The following is a 16,383-nucleotide window of genomic DNA, read 5'->3' as shown; positions in this document are numbered from 1 at the left end:
AGTTATGTGTATGTTTAGCTTTAGGAAATTTCATGCCCATCATGTCACATGGTGATTCTATTTTTAATTTTTTGAGGAACTGTTACACTGTTATCTGTATACTTTACATCCCCGCTGACAATGCACAAAGGTTCCAATTTCTCCACATCCTCACTAACAATTTTGTTTAGGTATTGGTTTTTGGTTTTTGGTTTTTTGATAGTAGCCATCCTAATAGGGGTAAGAAGGTGCATTGTGGTCTTATTTACCTTTACTTGGTACTAATGCAGTGGTGCATTTTCTTCTGCCATTATTTGACCTTGGGAACCCCTTTTATAAAGTGCATATTCAAGTCTTTGCTCACTTTTTTTTTTTTTACATGTTGTCACTCTTTTTCTTATTGGCTTATAGTTTGTTTATATATTCTAAATGAATACTTGGCTAGATACATGCTTTGCAAATCCCTTATTCTGTGGGCTGCTTTTTCTAGTAGGAGGGGAAATCTATAGCTCGTGGTTTTTTTTTTTTTTTAAGATTTTATTTATTTATTTGACAGACAGAGATCACAAGTAGGCAGAGAGGCAGGCAAAGAGAGAGGAAGGGAAGCAGGCTCCCCGCTGAGCAGAGAGCCAGATGTGGGTCTCGATCCCAGGATCCTGGGATCATGACCTGAGCTGAAGGCAGAGGCTTTAACCCACTGAGCCACCCAGGTGCCCCTATAGCTCGTGTTTTGTCCATGATTTTGAAAATCAAACCTCAGTCCCATCCATTCTTCAAGATTGAACGGTTGTTGTACCTTTTCTATGAAATACCCTTTTATCACTTTCTTATAACTCCGACCTCCATTAATTTTTTCCATCTCTGTCCTTCTAGAATGCTATCTGATTTTGTGATCTAATACTATCCTGTCCTACCCTTGCTTGTCTCTTACATATCCTCCAGCCAGACTATATTGCTTAATTTCTTCCCTGCTTAGACTCTAAAAGAGGGGGCAGGGACCTTTTTTTATATTCTTAGCATATATCAATATTTACAACCATAGCAAGAGCTCAATACTTGTTATATGGCTTGAAAAAAAAATAACACTACAAGGATATCTACTATCCATTAAGAAGAATTGCAAGCAAATAAATTGTTGAAATTAAATGTATTGTGTTAAAGAGATTTTGAAAAACAGAGTCACAGAAGCAGTCACTAAAAGAGTCCATCTCTACAATGTAAAGTAACAGTATTGGGAGCATTTCTCTTTAACTGCCCTACATGTTATTTGGAATTCCAGTCATCGGTGGTTCTGAGTACCACCTTCATTATCATAGTCTTACTTTTTCATCTCTAGAACACTCACTTTCACCTAGAGTTGGAATAATTATCCTATTCTCCATTTGTTTTTTAATGTTTTTGTTCTGCCGTTTGTCTCTTGATCAAAGTTCACCCATTTATACCATGAGTCTGGATAAGCCTGAACTGAAGGTAGATGGTCCCAGAAACAATTTTCCCTAAAAGCGAAATCTGAGCTTTCTTAGAGGAAACACAAAAATTTAAAGCCTCATTTTAGTACTTTTTGGAAGGCTACTTAATTAAATTTTATTGCTTGCATTCTGGGACTGAGATCAAGAAAAATTAGATGTGTTATCTCTTAGGGGGGTGTTCTGATGGAATGCTGGCATTTTTTGCATATGTGAGATAACAAGACAACCAGTGTTTTTATAGGCTTTGTGTCCTTCCCCTTGGAATTCTACAACAAACCTCTCAAGTTAAGTGTAACTTTCTTGGAATGACATGTTCTGCATATGATGCCAGAATCCCAGAGTCCTCTTTCTGCACCTGGTAAATCGGAGAAAATGAGTCAAAACTCCTAGGAAATTCTCTGTCAGCTACTGAGATATTTAGGAAGAAGGCATCTGAAATCCTTGAAACCTCTAGGGCACTAAATGTATTATAACAAAACCAGTGGAACAATGTTCCATGATGTGGCCAGTTCAGTCATTATTACAATAGGGATGCAATAAATATAAATGATTTCCTCACATGCTTAACTCATAATGGAAAAACAACACTGGATAACTCAGAATGCTTAGGGACCTGAGATGAGGGTAGAAAAAAGGATGGTTACTACAGGGTTTGGTTGCACTTAACCGAAGTTGATTATAATAGCTTAACCAAATAAGGAGGTTATTGATCCAATGTTTTAAGAGTCTGGGGGAGGCGGCACAAGGCTGATGAAGCCATTTGAGAAAGCAGGTTCCTTCTCCTCACCATCCTTAGCATAGTCACAAATGGCTGTTTGCTTCAACACTGCATCATCACAATCTGGATAAAGGGGAGGACAGATTAAGGGCAGAAAGTTGTGTGTGTATATATATTATTACATGTATCAGGGAAATTATAAATATATAAATATAAAATCTGGGGAAATTATATAAAATACAAATATTTAAAGTAGGGGAAAAGTAGCTTTCCATGAAATAGCTTCTGTTTCAGCTCCTTGGTCAATGGGTTAGATGATCACCCTAGCCAGAAGGGCATTTTGGAGGTATTTTAAGATTTTTTTTTTTTTTTTTAATTTGACAGACAAAGATCACAAGTAGGCAGAGAGGCAGGCAGAGAGGGAGGGAGGGGGAGGCAGGCTCCCCACTGAGCAGAGAGCCTGACGAGGGGCTCCATCCCACGACCCTGGGATCATGACCTGAGCCGGAGGCAGAGGCTTTAACCCACTGAGCCACCCAGGCGCCCCTGGAGGTATTTTAAATTGCATTTCTTACCTCTCTCCCCCAAGGAAATTTATGATTCTGTTAGCAAGGAAGAACAATAAATAGTGAGTAGGCAAACTGGCAATGTCTAACACATTTGATTAATTAAGTGCCATTCTTTATATTTTAAATCTTGCTGTTAGACATTTTTCTAAAAATGTGTGTATCTATTTCCATGCCTTTGAAAGTTTACCAACACAAATCATAACCAAAATTTTTTGTTTCTCAACTTACTTGATTTTTTCAATATCAATGGACAACTTATGATACATCCACCTGATGGATTACTCCCTAGTTAATCCAAACAAATGTATGAGAAAAGTTTTATACAAATGCTTCACAAAAGAAAGTGTCCAAATGACTAATAAATATATGAAAAATGTGCTCACTTTTGTCATTGGGAATATGCAAATTAAAGCCATAATAAATTACCGTCACATACCCAGTAAAACGTTTATGCTTAAAAAGAAATGCCAAATGTTGGTGAGGATGTGGAACAACTGAAACCGTCATACAATGCTGGTTCCAAGGCAAAATGGTAGCTCTTTGGAATGTTATTTGTTAGTATCTACTAAACCCAAACATATGAGCTAGCAATCTCATTCCTAGGTAGATACTGACCTCTGCACACCAAAATACACGCCAAAAAGTGGTTATGCTCCTAATAGCAAAATCCTAGAAACTAACAAAATATGCACCAAGAGTAGAAGGGTTCAATAAGTGATGGTATAGTCAGATAACAGAATACTCTACAGTAATGAGAATGAACAAACTACAATTACATACAACACTGTGATGACTGACAAACACTGAAGCAAAAGAAGCCAGACAGAGTCATGGAGAAGGACCTTTTGTGTGAACCCACTTACATAAAGTTCAACAATAACCACATTTATTCTATGACTTCTAAGAAGTCAGAAAAGTAGTTAAATTTTGAGAGGAGAGTAGTGACTTAAAGTAGGCAAGAAGAGGATCCCTGGGATCCTGACATCATCCTATTTCTTCATCTGGATACTGGCTATTTGGGTGAGATTACTTTGTGAAAATTCACAAGGTATATATTTATGATAAATTCACTTTTCTGTATTCATATCATAGTGCCATAAAAAGAAGAGAAAGTCACGATCATATACTGCTGTTACAATGAAGGTGCCCCATCTTTTTTCTAAGGGCATTTCTATCCAACCAAGCTTTGGATTCCAGGCTTTATTTATTTATTTTTTTTTAAGTGTTCCAGAGCCTTGAGGCATTATCTTCCTTCTCTTGTATCTTTAACATCTCCTTCTTTAATAGTGCCGTCTCATCAGCATTTAATCGTGTTTGAGACTCTCTAAATAAAACAACCACCACCACCCCCTCCTTTACCCATAAATTCCATTTGGCTAATTCTCTCTTTATTCTCCTTTACTGTCAAAATTCTTGAATGAAGAAATTCTCAGCTCTCTTGCCTTCCATTTTTTCCTTTATTCATTGCAATCTGGTTTATTCGCCATCATTCACCTAAATCTATATTTGTCTATTTCCAAAACAGCCTCTCTGTTGCTAATTTAATGAATACCTTCCAGTACTCCGATTTGACATTTTAGTATTGTTTGCTATTTTTTTTCAATATTTTATTTATTTGACAGACAGAGATCACAAGTAGGCAGACAGGCAGGCAGAGAGAGAGAGAGGAGGAAGCAGGCTCCCTGTGGAGCAGAGAGCCTGATGGGGAGGGCTCAATCCCAGGGCCCTGAGATCATGACCTGAGCCGAAGGCAGAGGCTTAACCCACTGAGCCACCCAGGCGCTCCTGCTATTCTTAAACCATTCCTACCATCTGGAAAAACTCTCTTCCTTGGGCATTTATGACCTAGCTCATTCCTGATTCTCCACCCAACTTCTCTAGCCACTCATTCTTTCACTGTAAACTTCTCTTCCTCTACTCATTTTTGAAGTGTTATCTCAAGTCCAGATGTCTCCTCTGAACTACAGAGCTGTACATGTAACTGCCATACAGCATTTTCACTTAGATGTCTCACAAGTACTAAAAAGTCAACTAAGTTAAAACATTTTCCTCCTTGATGATATTCATCTTGCTATATTCCATGTTTCAGTAAATAGCACCAACCAGTACCCAAGCCAGAAACTCATAGTGAATAAAACACAGAAGATTCCCAGTTGTGGTTATGATTTCTGCTTCTGGCATCATTGTTGAACTAGATATTGTAGGGGAATTCTCCAGCTGGAAAACAACTAGATACTGGATCAAAAACATTTTTTGCTATTTTGCCTGGCACTCAGAAATTAGAAATCTCTTCAAAGACCCCCTCTTCCCACCAAATAAAGAGAAATAAATCTTGAGCAGAAACTAGAGGAAGCGTCTGTATGCAAGCTGGAGAGATGGGGTTGGTCTGAATGCAAATGCCAATAGCAGCTCTATGTTAGGAAGTGAATCAGATACTCCTGCATTTAGGGGACATGATAGGAAAGGTTAAAGTGGCCCCAGTTGCTGTACTCCTGGGCACATGGCAGAACCAGATGCAAATCATCTTTGAAACAAAGTGTCTTCAATTTAAGCCATCAGAGTTCCCACATATTAAGATCAAGGAAATATGAATTCACAGTCTAAAATCACCAAGTATACAGGAGGCAAGCCATCATGAGTGAGAGAGGTAAAAACGTACAACTTATTTAGATACTGGAATTGTCAGATACAGAGTATAGAATAATAAGGTAAGAGATGTTTGAAGAAATGAAGTATGAAGCCGCAAAGATAGGCAAGCAATTAGAGACCATCAGGAATGAGAATGATCTGGGTAATAATAAAATGGAACTTCTAAAAATGGAAAACAGATTTTAAGAAAAACTCATTGTAGGGGTTTAACAGCAGGTGAAACATAGTTGAAGGGTGAACTGTAACTTTTGGCTGAAGAAATTACCCAGAATGCAGTACAGAGAGAAGACAGAAAATATGAGAGAAGCTAAGAGATGTGGAGAAGAGGAAAAGGAAACATTTATTTTGAATCCCAAAAGAAGAGAGAGAACTGAGGAAAAGGAATAATTGAAGAGATAATGATTGAGCATTTTCCAGAAGTGATCATGGATATACACCTATTTTTTCCAAGTAGAATAAAAGAAACCTAGATATAGATACATCATAGTGAAACTGAAGGACAGCAAGGACAAAAAGATTCCAAAAGTAGCCAGAAAAAAAAGAACAGATCATTCATAAAAACACAACCGGCAATGATGAAAGCCAGAATGAATGCCGTTTTTTCAAAGTGTTGGTCTTGTATTATAAATTCAATTTATCTTTTTAAGAGTGAAAGTAATACAAAAACATTTTTGAATAAACAAATATACACAATTTACTAGGAGAACTTTATTAAAAGAACTTCTAAAGATTTACTTCAGGAAGAAGGAAGAAGAATAACGATCTGGGATATAAGAAGGAATGGTAAGTACCAAATGTATATGTATACAGTTGCCCTTGAACAACACAGGGGTTAGGGGCACATAGCCCTCATGCAGTAGAAAATCCATGTATGCGGCACCTGTTGGCCCACTTGGTTAAGACGAAACACATTACTGGCAATAAAGAGGGCCACTACCTAATGTAAAGGTTAAATATATCAGAAAGATAATATAACAATTTTAACTTGTATGCATCCAGTTGAATAACCTCGAGCTATAAAAAGCAAAAATTCATTGAGTTTCAGGATAAAATGGACAAATCCAGAATTGTAGATACTCCATGTTCTTTACTATAAAAATCATAAATAAAACAAGTGAAAACATCCAAATGACATCATTTGCATTGTTTATGAGATTGTGATTTTTCTCCACTTTCTAAATTTTATTGTTTTGATAATTATGTTTATAATTAAAACACTTTTTCCAAAAAATAAGTGTGGAGGTGAAATTTTAGTTAACTGGGGGCTCGGGGTAGGCTTAGTTAATTATTACTGTATTTGTGGTAGTTATGTAGTTTTAGTCTACACAAATGTTTAATGGGTTGAATACATTTTAACCAACTTAACTCCTTTTTCTTTGTATTTTTGCTAAAATGTCAAATGATTCACTCACGGACTTAAAAAGTTCAGACACACCTTGACTGATACCTTAAAGAATCTGATTTACCACATAGTTTCTGTTTTCCTAAATAAGAATTTAAAAACTTTGTAAAGAATGCATAAGAACTCATTCCTAATTTAAATATGCTACCACTGACTGACGGTTAAAGGCTCCATCATTCTGGCTACCTATTATCAACAGAGCTACGATTTTTCTCTCCTGCCCATACATTAGTATTTTCACTGTAGGGATCAGTTACCCTGAAAACAAAAACAAGAACAAAACCTAGAGAAAGATACAAATTGTTAATTCTTCTTTTCCTATTGGCACTCCTTTGGACATAACACATTGCTATTCCTAAAACTCAGTGTTTAACCTCTACTTATGCCTCTTGAAGCATGTGTATGGTACACAAGTTATATGAAATAGTAACAGATCATTATATACAAATAGAAAATAAGACAGAGTGCTGGGAAACCGGTTCTAAAGAAAATAGGCACAGGATTATTTTATAATAGTACAGATCTTAACACATTGTAAACTGAAACTATCGAAGGTCGACAATGCAATTAATATATCTTAGAAACGTCAAAAGCTTAGCCTCACTACTTTAAATGTGGTCAGAACACTTGCGTTAGCCTACAGTTGGGCAAAATCATCAAACACAAAACCTATTTTATAATAAAGAATGGAATATCTTATGTAGTTTACTGAATACTGAAAGTGAAAAATAGAATGGTTGTATCAGTTGCTTACCCTTGTGATTGTGGGGCTGCCTGGGATCTGACTGCTGACTGGCTGCCCAGCATCTCTAGTATCACACCGCATACCACTAACCAGGGAAAAGGTCAAAATTCAAAATCTAAAGTACAGTTTCTACTGACTGCCTATGGCTTTTATATCAAGGTAAAGTTGGAAAATAATAATTGAACCATAGTAAGTACGGGACTGTTTGTACTAAAAACAGACAGTAAGTAGATTCCTTTGAATATATTATCTAAAAATCTAAACTGTAAAGCCTCATTTAATCTATTACACAAAATGGTTTTTTCATAGTTTAAATTTTACTATATGCAATTCTGGGAAAATAATAACGCTGTTGAAAAAGTAAAATGGTAATGTTGAAGTGTATCAAATTTTGAAAAATATGGAAAAAGGACAGAAATTTTAAATTCTTTGGAATGTATTACCCAATAGATGTGTTTGAGAATCTTCTTAAAACCTTTTGAGATTTGAATATTCAGAATATTCAGTTGGTATAATCCTTTTGTTGTTTAAAGCCAACAATAAATAAAAATGGAATTGCAGTTATTTCCAACTCTTTGCTCTAATAGTCTAGAAATGAAATCTCAAAAACTTTAGAGTAGGTTAATAAATAACACTCAATTTCAATATACTTTAAGTTATTTTACTTTTATTTTCTCTCGGTTTTTTCTGTTTAAATTTATTGAATTATAACATGCATACTAAAAGCACAAATTGTAACTGTACAGCTTGGTGATTTCTCACAAAGTGACCATATTCAGTGCTATCAACACACTGTATTATCAACTTTTAAGGTAATAAACTGCTAAGATTGTAGGATTAAAACCATCAAACACCACTACAAAGAGGTAAAGTAATAAACCAGTAAGTGTAACTAGGCACACATTTTATACCACATATGTATTCTGTATCATCAGAATATGAGAAAATATATTGTCTCAATCTGATAGGTTCCTGACTTGGGGGTTCTCCTACTGTACCCACCCCCCGCCCTTGCAGTAGCTGATTTCAGCAGAAAATATATTAAAGCAAACAGCAGAAAAAATACAAAGCTTCAGAACCAATTAAATTGTTTAGCAACCTGTTTGTCTTCTCTCATGAGCTACAGCTGTTTAACAAATCGTGACCTTACGGGATAACTTTAAATTTGAAATTAACTTTTCAACGTTTTAAATGAGATATTTTCCTTTCCTTGATTGGCAGATTTTTGTTCACTTAAAATTGCTGTAGGTCGTCTCCTAATTCCTTGTCTAGTCAAAGCACCCAGAGATTACTGAAAAGATGAGAGAATCACAGGACTCCGCCTTGTAAATACAAGCCATTCTTAGACCTGGGTCCTGCAATTATTTTACCTTTAAATAGCAGAAATTGTATTATATTCAGCCGGGGAACCCTTTCTTAGATCTTTTATTCCTTGTTTTTTTCAGTGATTTCATTGATCCGCCACTAACTTTCCCAGTAGCCAACAATAGTTTACATAGGTCGCTATTGATTTTGTTCGGAATTTTGAGTAATTTAGCCACAGGCGATTAGCAGTTTTAAAGGGGTTCTTACTGTCAAAGAATCCAGAGAATGCGAAGCCTTGGTACCCAAACGAGGCAACAATGAAAGACTGGCAAAGCTCAGAAATGGTCCTGAGAGCACAAACGCCAGCTCGGATTTCAGGTTGCCGGGACGCGCCCTCTCGGCTGCCTGAGCCCCCTCGGGAAGAGGGTCCCATTGAGGACGCCGGAGATGAGCGTGGGCGACCTTGCCACTGCCACCCCCACCACGAGCAGGACTCAACGCGCCACATCCCGTCACCAGGGCAACTCGGCAATCCAACACCAAGGCTCAATATTCCGCATCCCCAGTCACCGGACGCAGAAGAGAGGCGCATCACGACCCAGCCGCGGGGACTGGAGGCGTCCCGGACGCCCCCCGGACGCCCCCATCCCCGCAGCGCCCAATGCGACGGAGGAGCCATCGCCTCCGCGGGCCTCGGGCAGCCGCCCCCAGCGACCTCACCGCAACCGGACCTCTCTGCCGCACGTGGCAGCCGTGATTGTCCCAGAGCGGTATCCCTCCGCGCCCCCGCCTCAGTCTGCCCCTCCCTTCCCGGGACCCTTCGAGTCGGGGCGCCGCGGAAGGATCGCACGCACGAGCGCGCGCACGCCCGCCCGCCCCGCCGCGGCCGCGGAGAACTGAAAGGTGCCGCGGTGAGAAGGAGCAGCCGCCGCCAGCACCGTCGCCGCCGGCACAGCCGTTCCGCAGCCGCTGTGGTTAGTTCCGCGGTGCGGGCGGGCGGACAGGCAGGCCGGGAGCGCTCCTCCGCTTGTCCCTCCTCGTCGTCCCCGCGTCCTCCCTCAGCAGCTCCTCGGGGAGGGGGGCGGTCGGTGCCTGCGCAGAGCCGCCTCCTCCCCGCCCCCGCCCCGCCTCCCCCCGCGCCGCCGCCGCCCGCTGCCGCCGCCGCCGCTGCGCCTGCTGCTCCTCGCCGTCCCCGCTGCAGTGCGAAGGGCTCGAAGATGGCCGGTTGGCAGAGCTACGTGGATAACCTGATGTGCGATGGCTGCTGCCAGGAGGCCGCCATTGTCGGCTACTGCGACGCCAAATACGTCTGGGCAGCCACGGCCGGGGGCGTCTTCCAGAGCATTACGGTGAGGACCGGCGGCGGTCCGGGTTCCCCTTCTCGTCCCCGGACTCGAGCGGGGCCGGCCGGCTGTGGGCACAGGAGGGCCGCGCCGGCAGGTGTGGTAGGCAGCTAGCGCCGAGGATGCGGCTGCGGGGCGGACGGGGAGGCCGAGGCCTGGGGACGCCCCCTCGCCCGGGGCTGCGCTGACCCGGCGGGGGCGGCGGCCTGGCTCCCTGGCGCCCTGGCTGCCACGGCGGCCCCCGGCGTTCCCAGTGCCTGTCCGGGAGGCTGGGGGAGGGGGCGCACCGGCTTGGGGGGGCGGGTTTTTTTTTTCCCTCTTCGCAGGGCTCTCTCTGGTCTCCTGCAAAACCCTGAGGTTTGCTTTGCACGTCCCGGGGTGGAAGCGGGGTCTGGAGGGGCCGGGCGGGTGTGTGCGGGCCCGGGGTGGGGGGTCCTCCGGCGGCCGGGCTGCCCCTCGATTCCGCGGACAGCGCGCAGTCCGCAGCCCGCGCCACGGGCTGTGGGAGGCGGCGGCTGCCCGGCCCCCGGATCCTCGCAGCGACTTTGCGTAGGTTTGCGGGTGTCCAGGCCTTTGGGGCTTGAGAGAAATGTACGCCGACAACGTAGGTGGATTCGTGAATCTCGACTTCAGCTCTGGCTCCATAGGATTTTTTTTTTTTTTTTTTAATTCTCCAAGATGGCGAACTGCCATTGATTTCTCTCCTCCTCCTATGGAGATTCATCGATATACCGTTATCCCCAATTACGCAACATAGCTCTAAAAAAGGGGGTGCTTTTATGGGGCTTACAGTAATCTGTGAAAGCCGAAGGGACACTTCACTTCTCCAAGTCCCTCCCTCTTTAGTGAAGATAGTAAAGAAACTAATGCAGATTTATGCTTTACAGTGCCTGATTTTCTTGTGACTTAATGGTTTTGACTTGGTTGCCACATGTTTGGGGGATAATTGTTACTAATCCTCCAGTGCTGCTGTATTGTTTTGCCTCTTTCTGCACATGGCTGTTTTTGGATTGTGACGATTGTGTCAAATACAGGGGCATTCCCTTAATAGCCCCACGCTCCTCTCCCATCAAATACCAGAATTCAGGCCCCCTATTATGAGTGCTGCTAATTATTCTGTACTACTTAACATGGCTTAAGATCTAACTGTAGAACTCAGTCCTTGATACCGGTACTTTAAGATCTCCTTTAATCGCAGTGGAGTGCAGTTATTATAGAGAATTGGCATCTGTCTGGCGATCAACTTTTTTCCTGCAGTTCTCTTGTCTTTGTGTGTGAGTTCCCGCTGTCTGGCTGGGAAGATTGCGGGAGTGTGCTTGGAAATGGCTGGGGCCTGCTATGACTCTGCAGTTCTGATGGGGGCGACGCCTTCCTTCTTATTCAGGGAATGTTAGAATGCACGTTTTCTCCTTTCCGGTTCTGGTGACTACCTCAGTTTCTTTCCCGGTCTCCCTCCATTTTCTCCGTTTTTTTTTTTTTTTTTTTTGTTTGTTTTTTTTTTTTTTAACCGTTGCCTACTACAGTGCTGCCAGCTGAATCCTCTTTGCATTTGGTCCAGAAAGAAAACTGGTTACTGAGGTGGGAGGGGAAGGGAAGTTGGAGAGGAAAAAGAGAGTGGCTAGGGAAGTAGAGGAGGGAGATACGAATTTGGGAATGTGTTGAGGGCTAGGGTTTGAAGTTCATACTGTGGGGGATATTTCAGGCTATTGAAAGCAGAGTAGAAGTGAACAGGTCTGTTAAGCCTGGGCATTATTTCAGGAGACTTTCAAGGAACTTTTTGATGTAGCAGAACTGTAATGTGACTGGACGTGACAGACAATCAGTTGTTAGAAGAGTTTATAGGTGAATCTTTACCATCACATAAGCACTACAGGTACCACCCGACTTGTAACAGTTTATAAATAATCTGTTAAGTTTACAATTTAGTGCAAGTTCATAGATTCTTTGCACAGACTGGTCTTTAGTTAGTACATAGTTAAATGTGAAATGAAGTGATACAAAACATGTAGTCATACAGGATTAAGTAATTCTTTAGAAAAAACAAACTTGATTTTATGTTAGTGAAATGTGGATGTCTTCTAATACAATACAATACAAACTTGGCACACTGTTTCCACTTATATGGAGGCATGGAAAGAATTACAACTTCATGTTTTTTTTCCTTTCTTTTTTTTTTTTTTTTTGGTGGGGGCAGCCAGTAGAAATAGATATGATTGTAGGAAAAGACCGGGAAGGTTTCTTTACCAACGGTTTGACTCTTGGCGCAAAGAAGTGCTCGGTGATCAGAGATAGCCTATACGTCGATGGTGACTGCACAATGGACATCCGGACAAAGAGTCAAGGTGGGGAGCCAACATACAACGTTGCTGTCGGCAGAGCTGGTAGAGGTGAGCAGAGTACTCTCTTGTTTAAAAGTTGCACGCTACATTACAACTTATTAAGCAATTTCCTTAACATTTTGAATTAAAGTGTTAGTCCATAATGGCTATTAAGGTGGTTTTTGTGAACTGCCCAGCACTGAAGGGAGGCACTGTTTTGCTTCAGATTTACCAACTTGATAGCAGCGGCATACACAGCCTAGTCTCTAAGATCCTGACTTTACTCAAAAACAGAATATTCACATGTTATTCACATATATTAAGTCATTCATACTGTTTGGTTACTTTAGTCCTTTTGAGTCTTTTGCCTTTGCATCTCTTCCCTGCGTTTTAATTATTACTGCTCAGCATAAAAAAGGAAGAATTAACATTCACTCATTTTTCTATTAGAAATATTGTTGGGGAAGAGAGAAATAATTAGAATAAGGTTTTGTAATAAGCCACCTGTTTACTGAAATATTTTCAAAGACTAAGTTTGTGTGTGATTTAGATTTGAAAACTAGGAAATATTTCATGTATATGGTTCTGGTATTTCTTGATTATCTTCAACATACCAGAATTCTTACTACACTTAATAAGTCTCACTGCTTTTTCATAAAAAACTTCCAAGATTAAGGTTTATTATATCTAATTGCTTTACAAATACACTGAAATGTATTTGTAAATATTTTGTGAATTAAGAGGGCTGTGTGGCCTCAGATAGCCGACTTGCCACAGCTGATTTTAAGACCAGATCTACTATGTGAATGGATTTGAAGCCTCCCCTAGCAGTAATTTACTGACGTGGTTCTAAGAACTCCTTGTGATTATCCTGAAGGTTACTCTTATTCTGATAGGAGTTATGCTTATGAGTATTTTTCTTTAGGAAAATTAGATAATTGAAATAGAGACAAATCTCTAAACATTACCTGAGTTCAGATAAATCTGTTCAAAAGAAGTATTAACCATGTGACAAAACTAGAAGAACATTTCTATACTAAATGGCACCACTGACATCTAGTGGTAGCAAGTATAAAATTAGCCATGCACAAGTATTTTGGGGCTGGACCTCTGAATTGCATCATAGAAGAACCTGTTGGAGACCGTAATCCTGTTTCAGGATTTCAGATTCAAAAATAAAGCACAGCAAGGATATCAATAAGCACAAGCCTTAAGTAGTTTTTATTTGGCCTTTTCTGAATGGCACTGAAAATGCTCTTTAGAATTTGGTCTTGGTTTTCCTCTGGACTTAATAGACACATTGAGTCTCACTGGGAAGACTTTTTAATAGTTTGTATTTAATCAAGCCTATTAAACTTGGGGAGAATTCTGTAAGTATTCATCTAAGTTTTTAAGTTTATATTTTGGGGAGTAGTCTAATAATTTGTCATTTGTTTTTGCCCTACAAGAAAATGATCGTACTTCTTTTTTCTTAGCTAGTATAAAGATATTATGCAGTGCTGCAGGTGCACTGATTGGGCTTCCAGGATGCAGTTCATAGTGTTTTCAGCATATTTCTAGTTTGAAAGTTCTCTTTTTGGAGACCTAGTTGACTTCAGTGCTTGACAGTTCACGGAAAACTAACTTAATGTTAACTTATTAATCAGGGTTCTGTCTGCTAAAACTTATGTGACTTTCTTGATTAACACTTCTTTTGAAACACTTTTCTTCTTTCTCTTTCAGTCTTGGTCTTTGTAATGGGAAAAGAAGGGGTCCATGGAGGCGGATTGAATAAGAAGGCATACTCAATGGCAAAATACTTGAGAGACTCTGGGTTCTAGCTGCTAGGCAGACTGTTAAGTATTAGGGGAAAATTGCTCTTAAACTTTCCTAGCTGTAAGCTTGAGTCTTAATTCTGGAAATTTTATTAGCAATGCAGGGTGATGGGGTATGAACCTGTGTCTCCTTTGTATCCCTCTGTTGGTGGGGAAAGGTGTCTTTCTTTCTGCCCTCCCCCCCCCTTTAAATAATTCTGTTCACTTTTGTTTTGTTTCCCTGTGTACTCCAGCATTGGTTATAGTCATGGGAAAGGAAGGTGTCCACGGAGGCACACTTAACAAGAAAGCATATGAACTCGCTTTATACCTGAGGAGGTCTGATGTGTAAGCAGCCTCTCCCCATCTACCTAGCAACTGTCTTCATCACCACCCCAATTACGGTCACAGTGCTACCAGACTATAGGTGGTAGCTAATTTTTCTTTACCTATTTTCTAATGTCATGATTCCTGTTTGCCCAATGGATCATTTGTATGTTAACCACTGTATGTAACCAACCCTTATCTGGCAACATAATTGCAGCACAATAATGATTTGCATGATACCTTGAAATTTGGGGGGAGGGGGCATGCCAAGTTGGGCACCACTTTGTCTTAGCAATTAATGGGATATTGATAACTAAAATAAGTTAATATTAAGCAAGGTGCCGGTTGTACAATCTCTAATTTGATCAATGTCTTTTGAGCACTTTGAGCATTTACTTAGCTCATTTAGTCTTCCTTTTGTAGCGCATGGTTGGGAGGAAAAAGTGCATGCATCTTTCCTTCACTCCTCTTTTCCCACCCTTTCCCTTTGCACATAGGTATTTGGTTTGCTTCCATCTTCCACGCAGTGCCTGGTTTATTTAACCAAGTAATAATCCCTTTTGTTGACGAGCTATTGAGAGCTGCAGTAGTTTGCTTTCAGTATTGTTATGTTGCACTTGAGTAGAGACAGGCCTTCTGTCTGTAGGATATGTGAAGAGTGCAACTGCAAAACGAGAGCAAAAGGCACTTCCTCCCATGACCTTACAGTAACCATAACAGATCGAATCCCCAGGGACATTCCATCATTGCAATAGCTCAGATTTGTGTTCCTGTCTTTTTCTTTGCACACCAGCTCTACTCTTTAGTAAAATTGTAAAAGGCTGCCATTATGGACATTAGGTATCCCAACATAACCATCTGGAGTGTGTCCAGTTTGTTCTTCATAGGACCAATTTTTATTTGCAGCTTGAGTTTTTATATGAAGTTGCATTATTGTGGACTTGGCTGTCTTGTGATGAATTTTTTTCATATGTGTTCTGTGCCATACTATTGTTAAAATGAACTGTTGCTATTGTGAGATGGATTTTAACTGACCTATTAAAGGTTTCTTTCGAATGGCACTACTTTAGGGACATTCTAGTATTTGCTTCTATTGTTTGGGCCTTGTGGATAATGTACAGATTTAAAAACAAATCTTGTTGCTGATTTGTCCATTTCTTTCCCTGCACTTTGTTACATCTGGGATACAGTCTAACTCATCTGATTTAATATGCATTTAAAAAAATGCCATAACTATTAAACACCTTGTTTACAGACAGATGAAATAAATTTATTCCAACCAAATACTCTAGACTCCTGTGTTTATGTAAATTGCTGTCACTGTTACAATTGAATTTTGACACATTGGGATATACAGAATAGGCCAGACTCTGTAGCAAGCATAAAATCTTAAAATTGAGCTCATGGCCTATTCCATATCCTGTAGGATTTATTATAAATAAAATGAGTGCCTGGGAATTTCTTTTTCATGGGCATTTATCTTTATTAAAAAGGCTTTAAAAATCATTTTGGGCTCATCTTTGGGTTTGTGAGAGGAAAACTGACTTACCCGCTAGAAATTAAGTATTCTCTCTTGTTGTTGGTCTCTAGCTGTGAAATCTAGTGAGCAGTAAGGAACCCAGTACCAAGAAGGGTTTCTGCATTTTGGTTTCTTCTATGTTGAACTGTCATATGACTTCTTTAGATTTGGAAGCTGTATTGGCATGCTGCAGTCAACCAACTGGGACTTTCACAGAAGAGAAGATGTTCCTTAGGCAGCATGTAAG

The 16,383-nt window shown here is 40.4% G+C and overlaps 1 protein-coding gene across 2 annotated transcripts; it reads left to right on the top strand.

Annotated features, from left to right (window-relative positions):
• Positions 1-9,782: 9,782 nt before the first annotated feature.
• Positions 9,783-15,901, top strand: PFN2 (profilin 2). Of its 2 annotated transcripts, none has more exons than XM_044251592.1 (3): positions 9,783-10,185; positions 12,374-12,566; positions 14,220-14,637. In XM_044251592.1, exons 1-3 carry the CDS (start codon positions 10,054-10,056, stop codon positions 14,315-14,317), a joined length of 423 nt encoding a protein of 140 aa, XP_044107527.1. In that variant the 5' UTR covers positions 9,783-10,053; the 3' UTR covers positions 14,318-14,637. The 2 variants fall into 2 exon arrangements, with proteins under 2 accessions (XP_044107527.1, XP_044107528.1); XM_044251593.1 differs by having other exon boundaries at positions 9,978-10,185; positions 14,545-15,901.
• The last annotated feature ends 482 nt before the right edge of the window (positions 15,902-16,383 follow it).

This window comes from Neovison vison, chromosome 6 (genome assembly GCF_020171115.1).
Source record: "Neovison vison isolate M4711 chromosome 6, ASM_NN_V1, whole genome shotgun sequence".
Taxonomy (NCBI): Eukaryota; Metazoa; Chordata; class Mammalia; order Carnivora; family Mustelidae; genus Neogale; species Neogale vison.
Note: the sequence above shows the minus strand (reverse complement) of the source record. Positions and strands in the feature narration are given on the sequence as shown.

What these genes read in the sequence shown, in the direction of transcription:
- PFN2 (XM_044251593.1), top strand. Translation starts at nt 10,054, where the DNA reads ATGGCCGGTTGGCAGAGCTACGTGGATAACCTGATGTGCGATGGCTGC. An exon ending in GCGTCTTCCAGAGCATTACG is followed by an intron (nt 10,186 to 12,373) that starts GTGAGGACCGGC and finishes TGGTGGGGGCAG; the next exon opens with CCAGTAGAAATAGATATGAT. An exon ending in TGTCGGCAGAGCTGGTAGAG is followed by an intron (nt 12,567 to 14,544) that starts GTGAGCAGAGTA and finishes TGTGTACTCCAG; the next exon opens with CATTGGTTATAGTCATGGGA.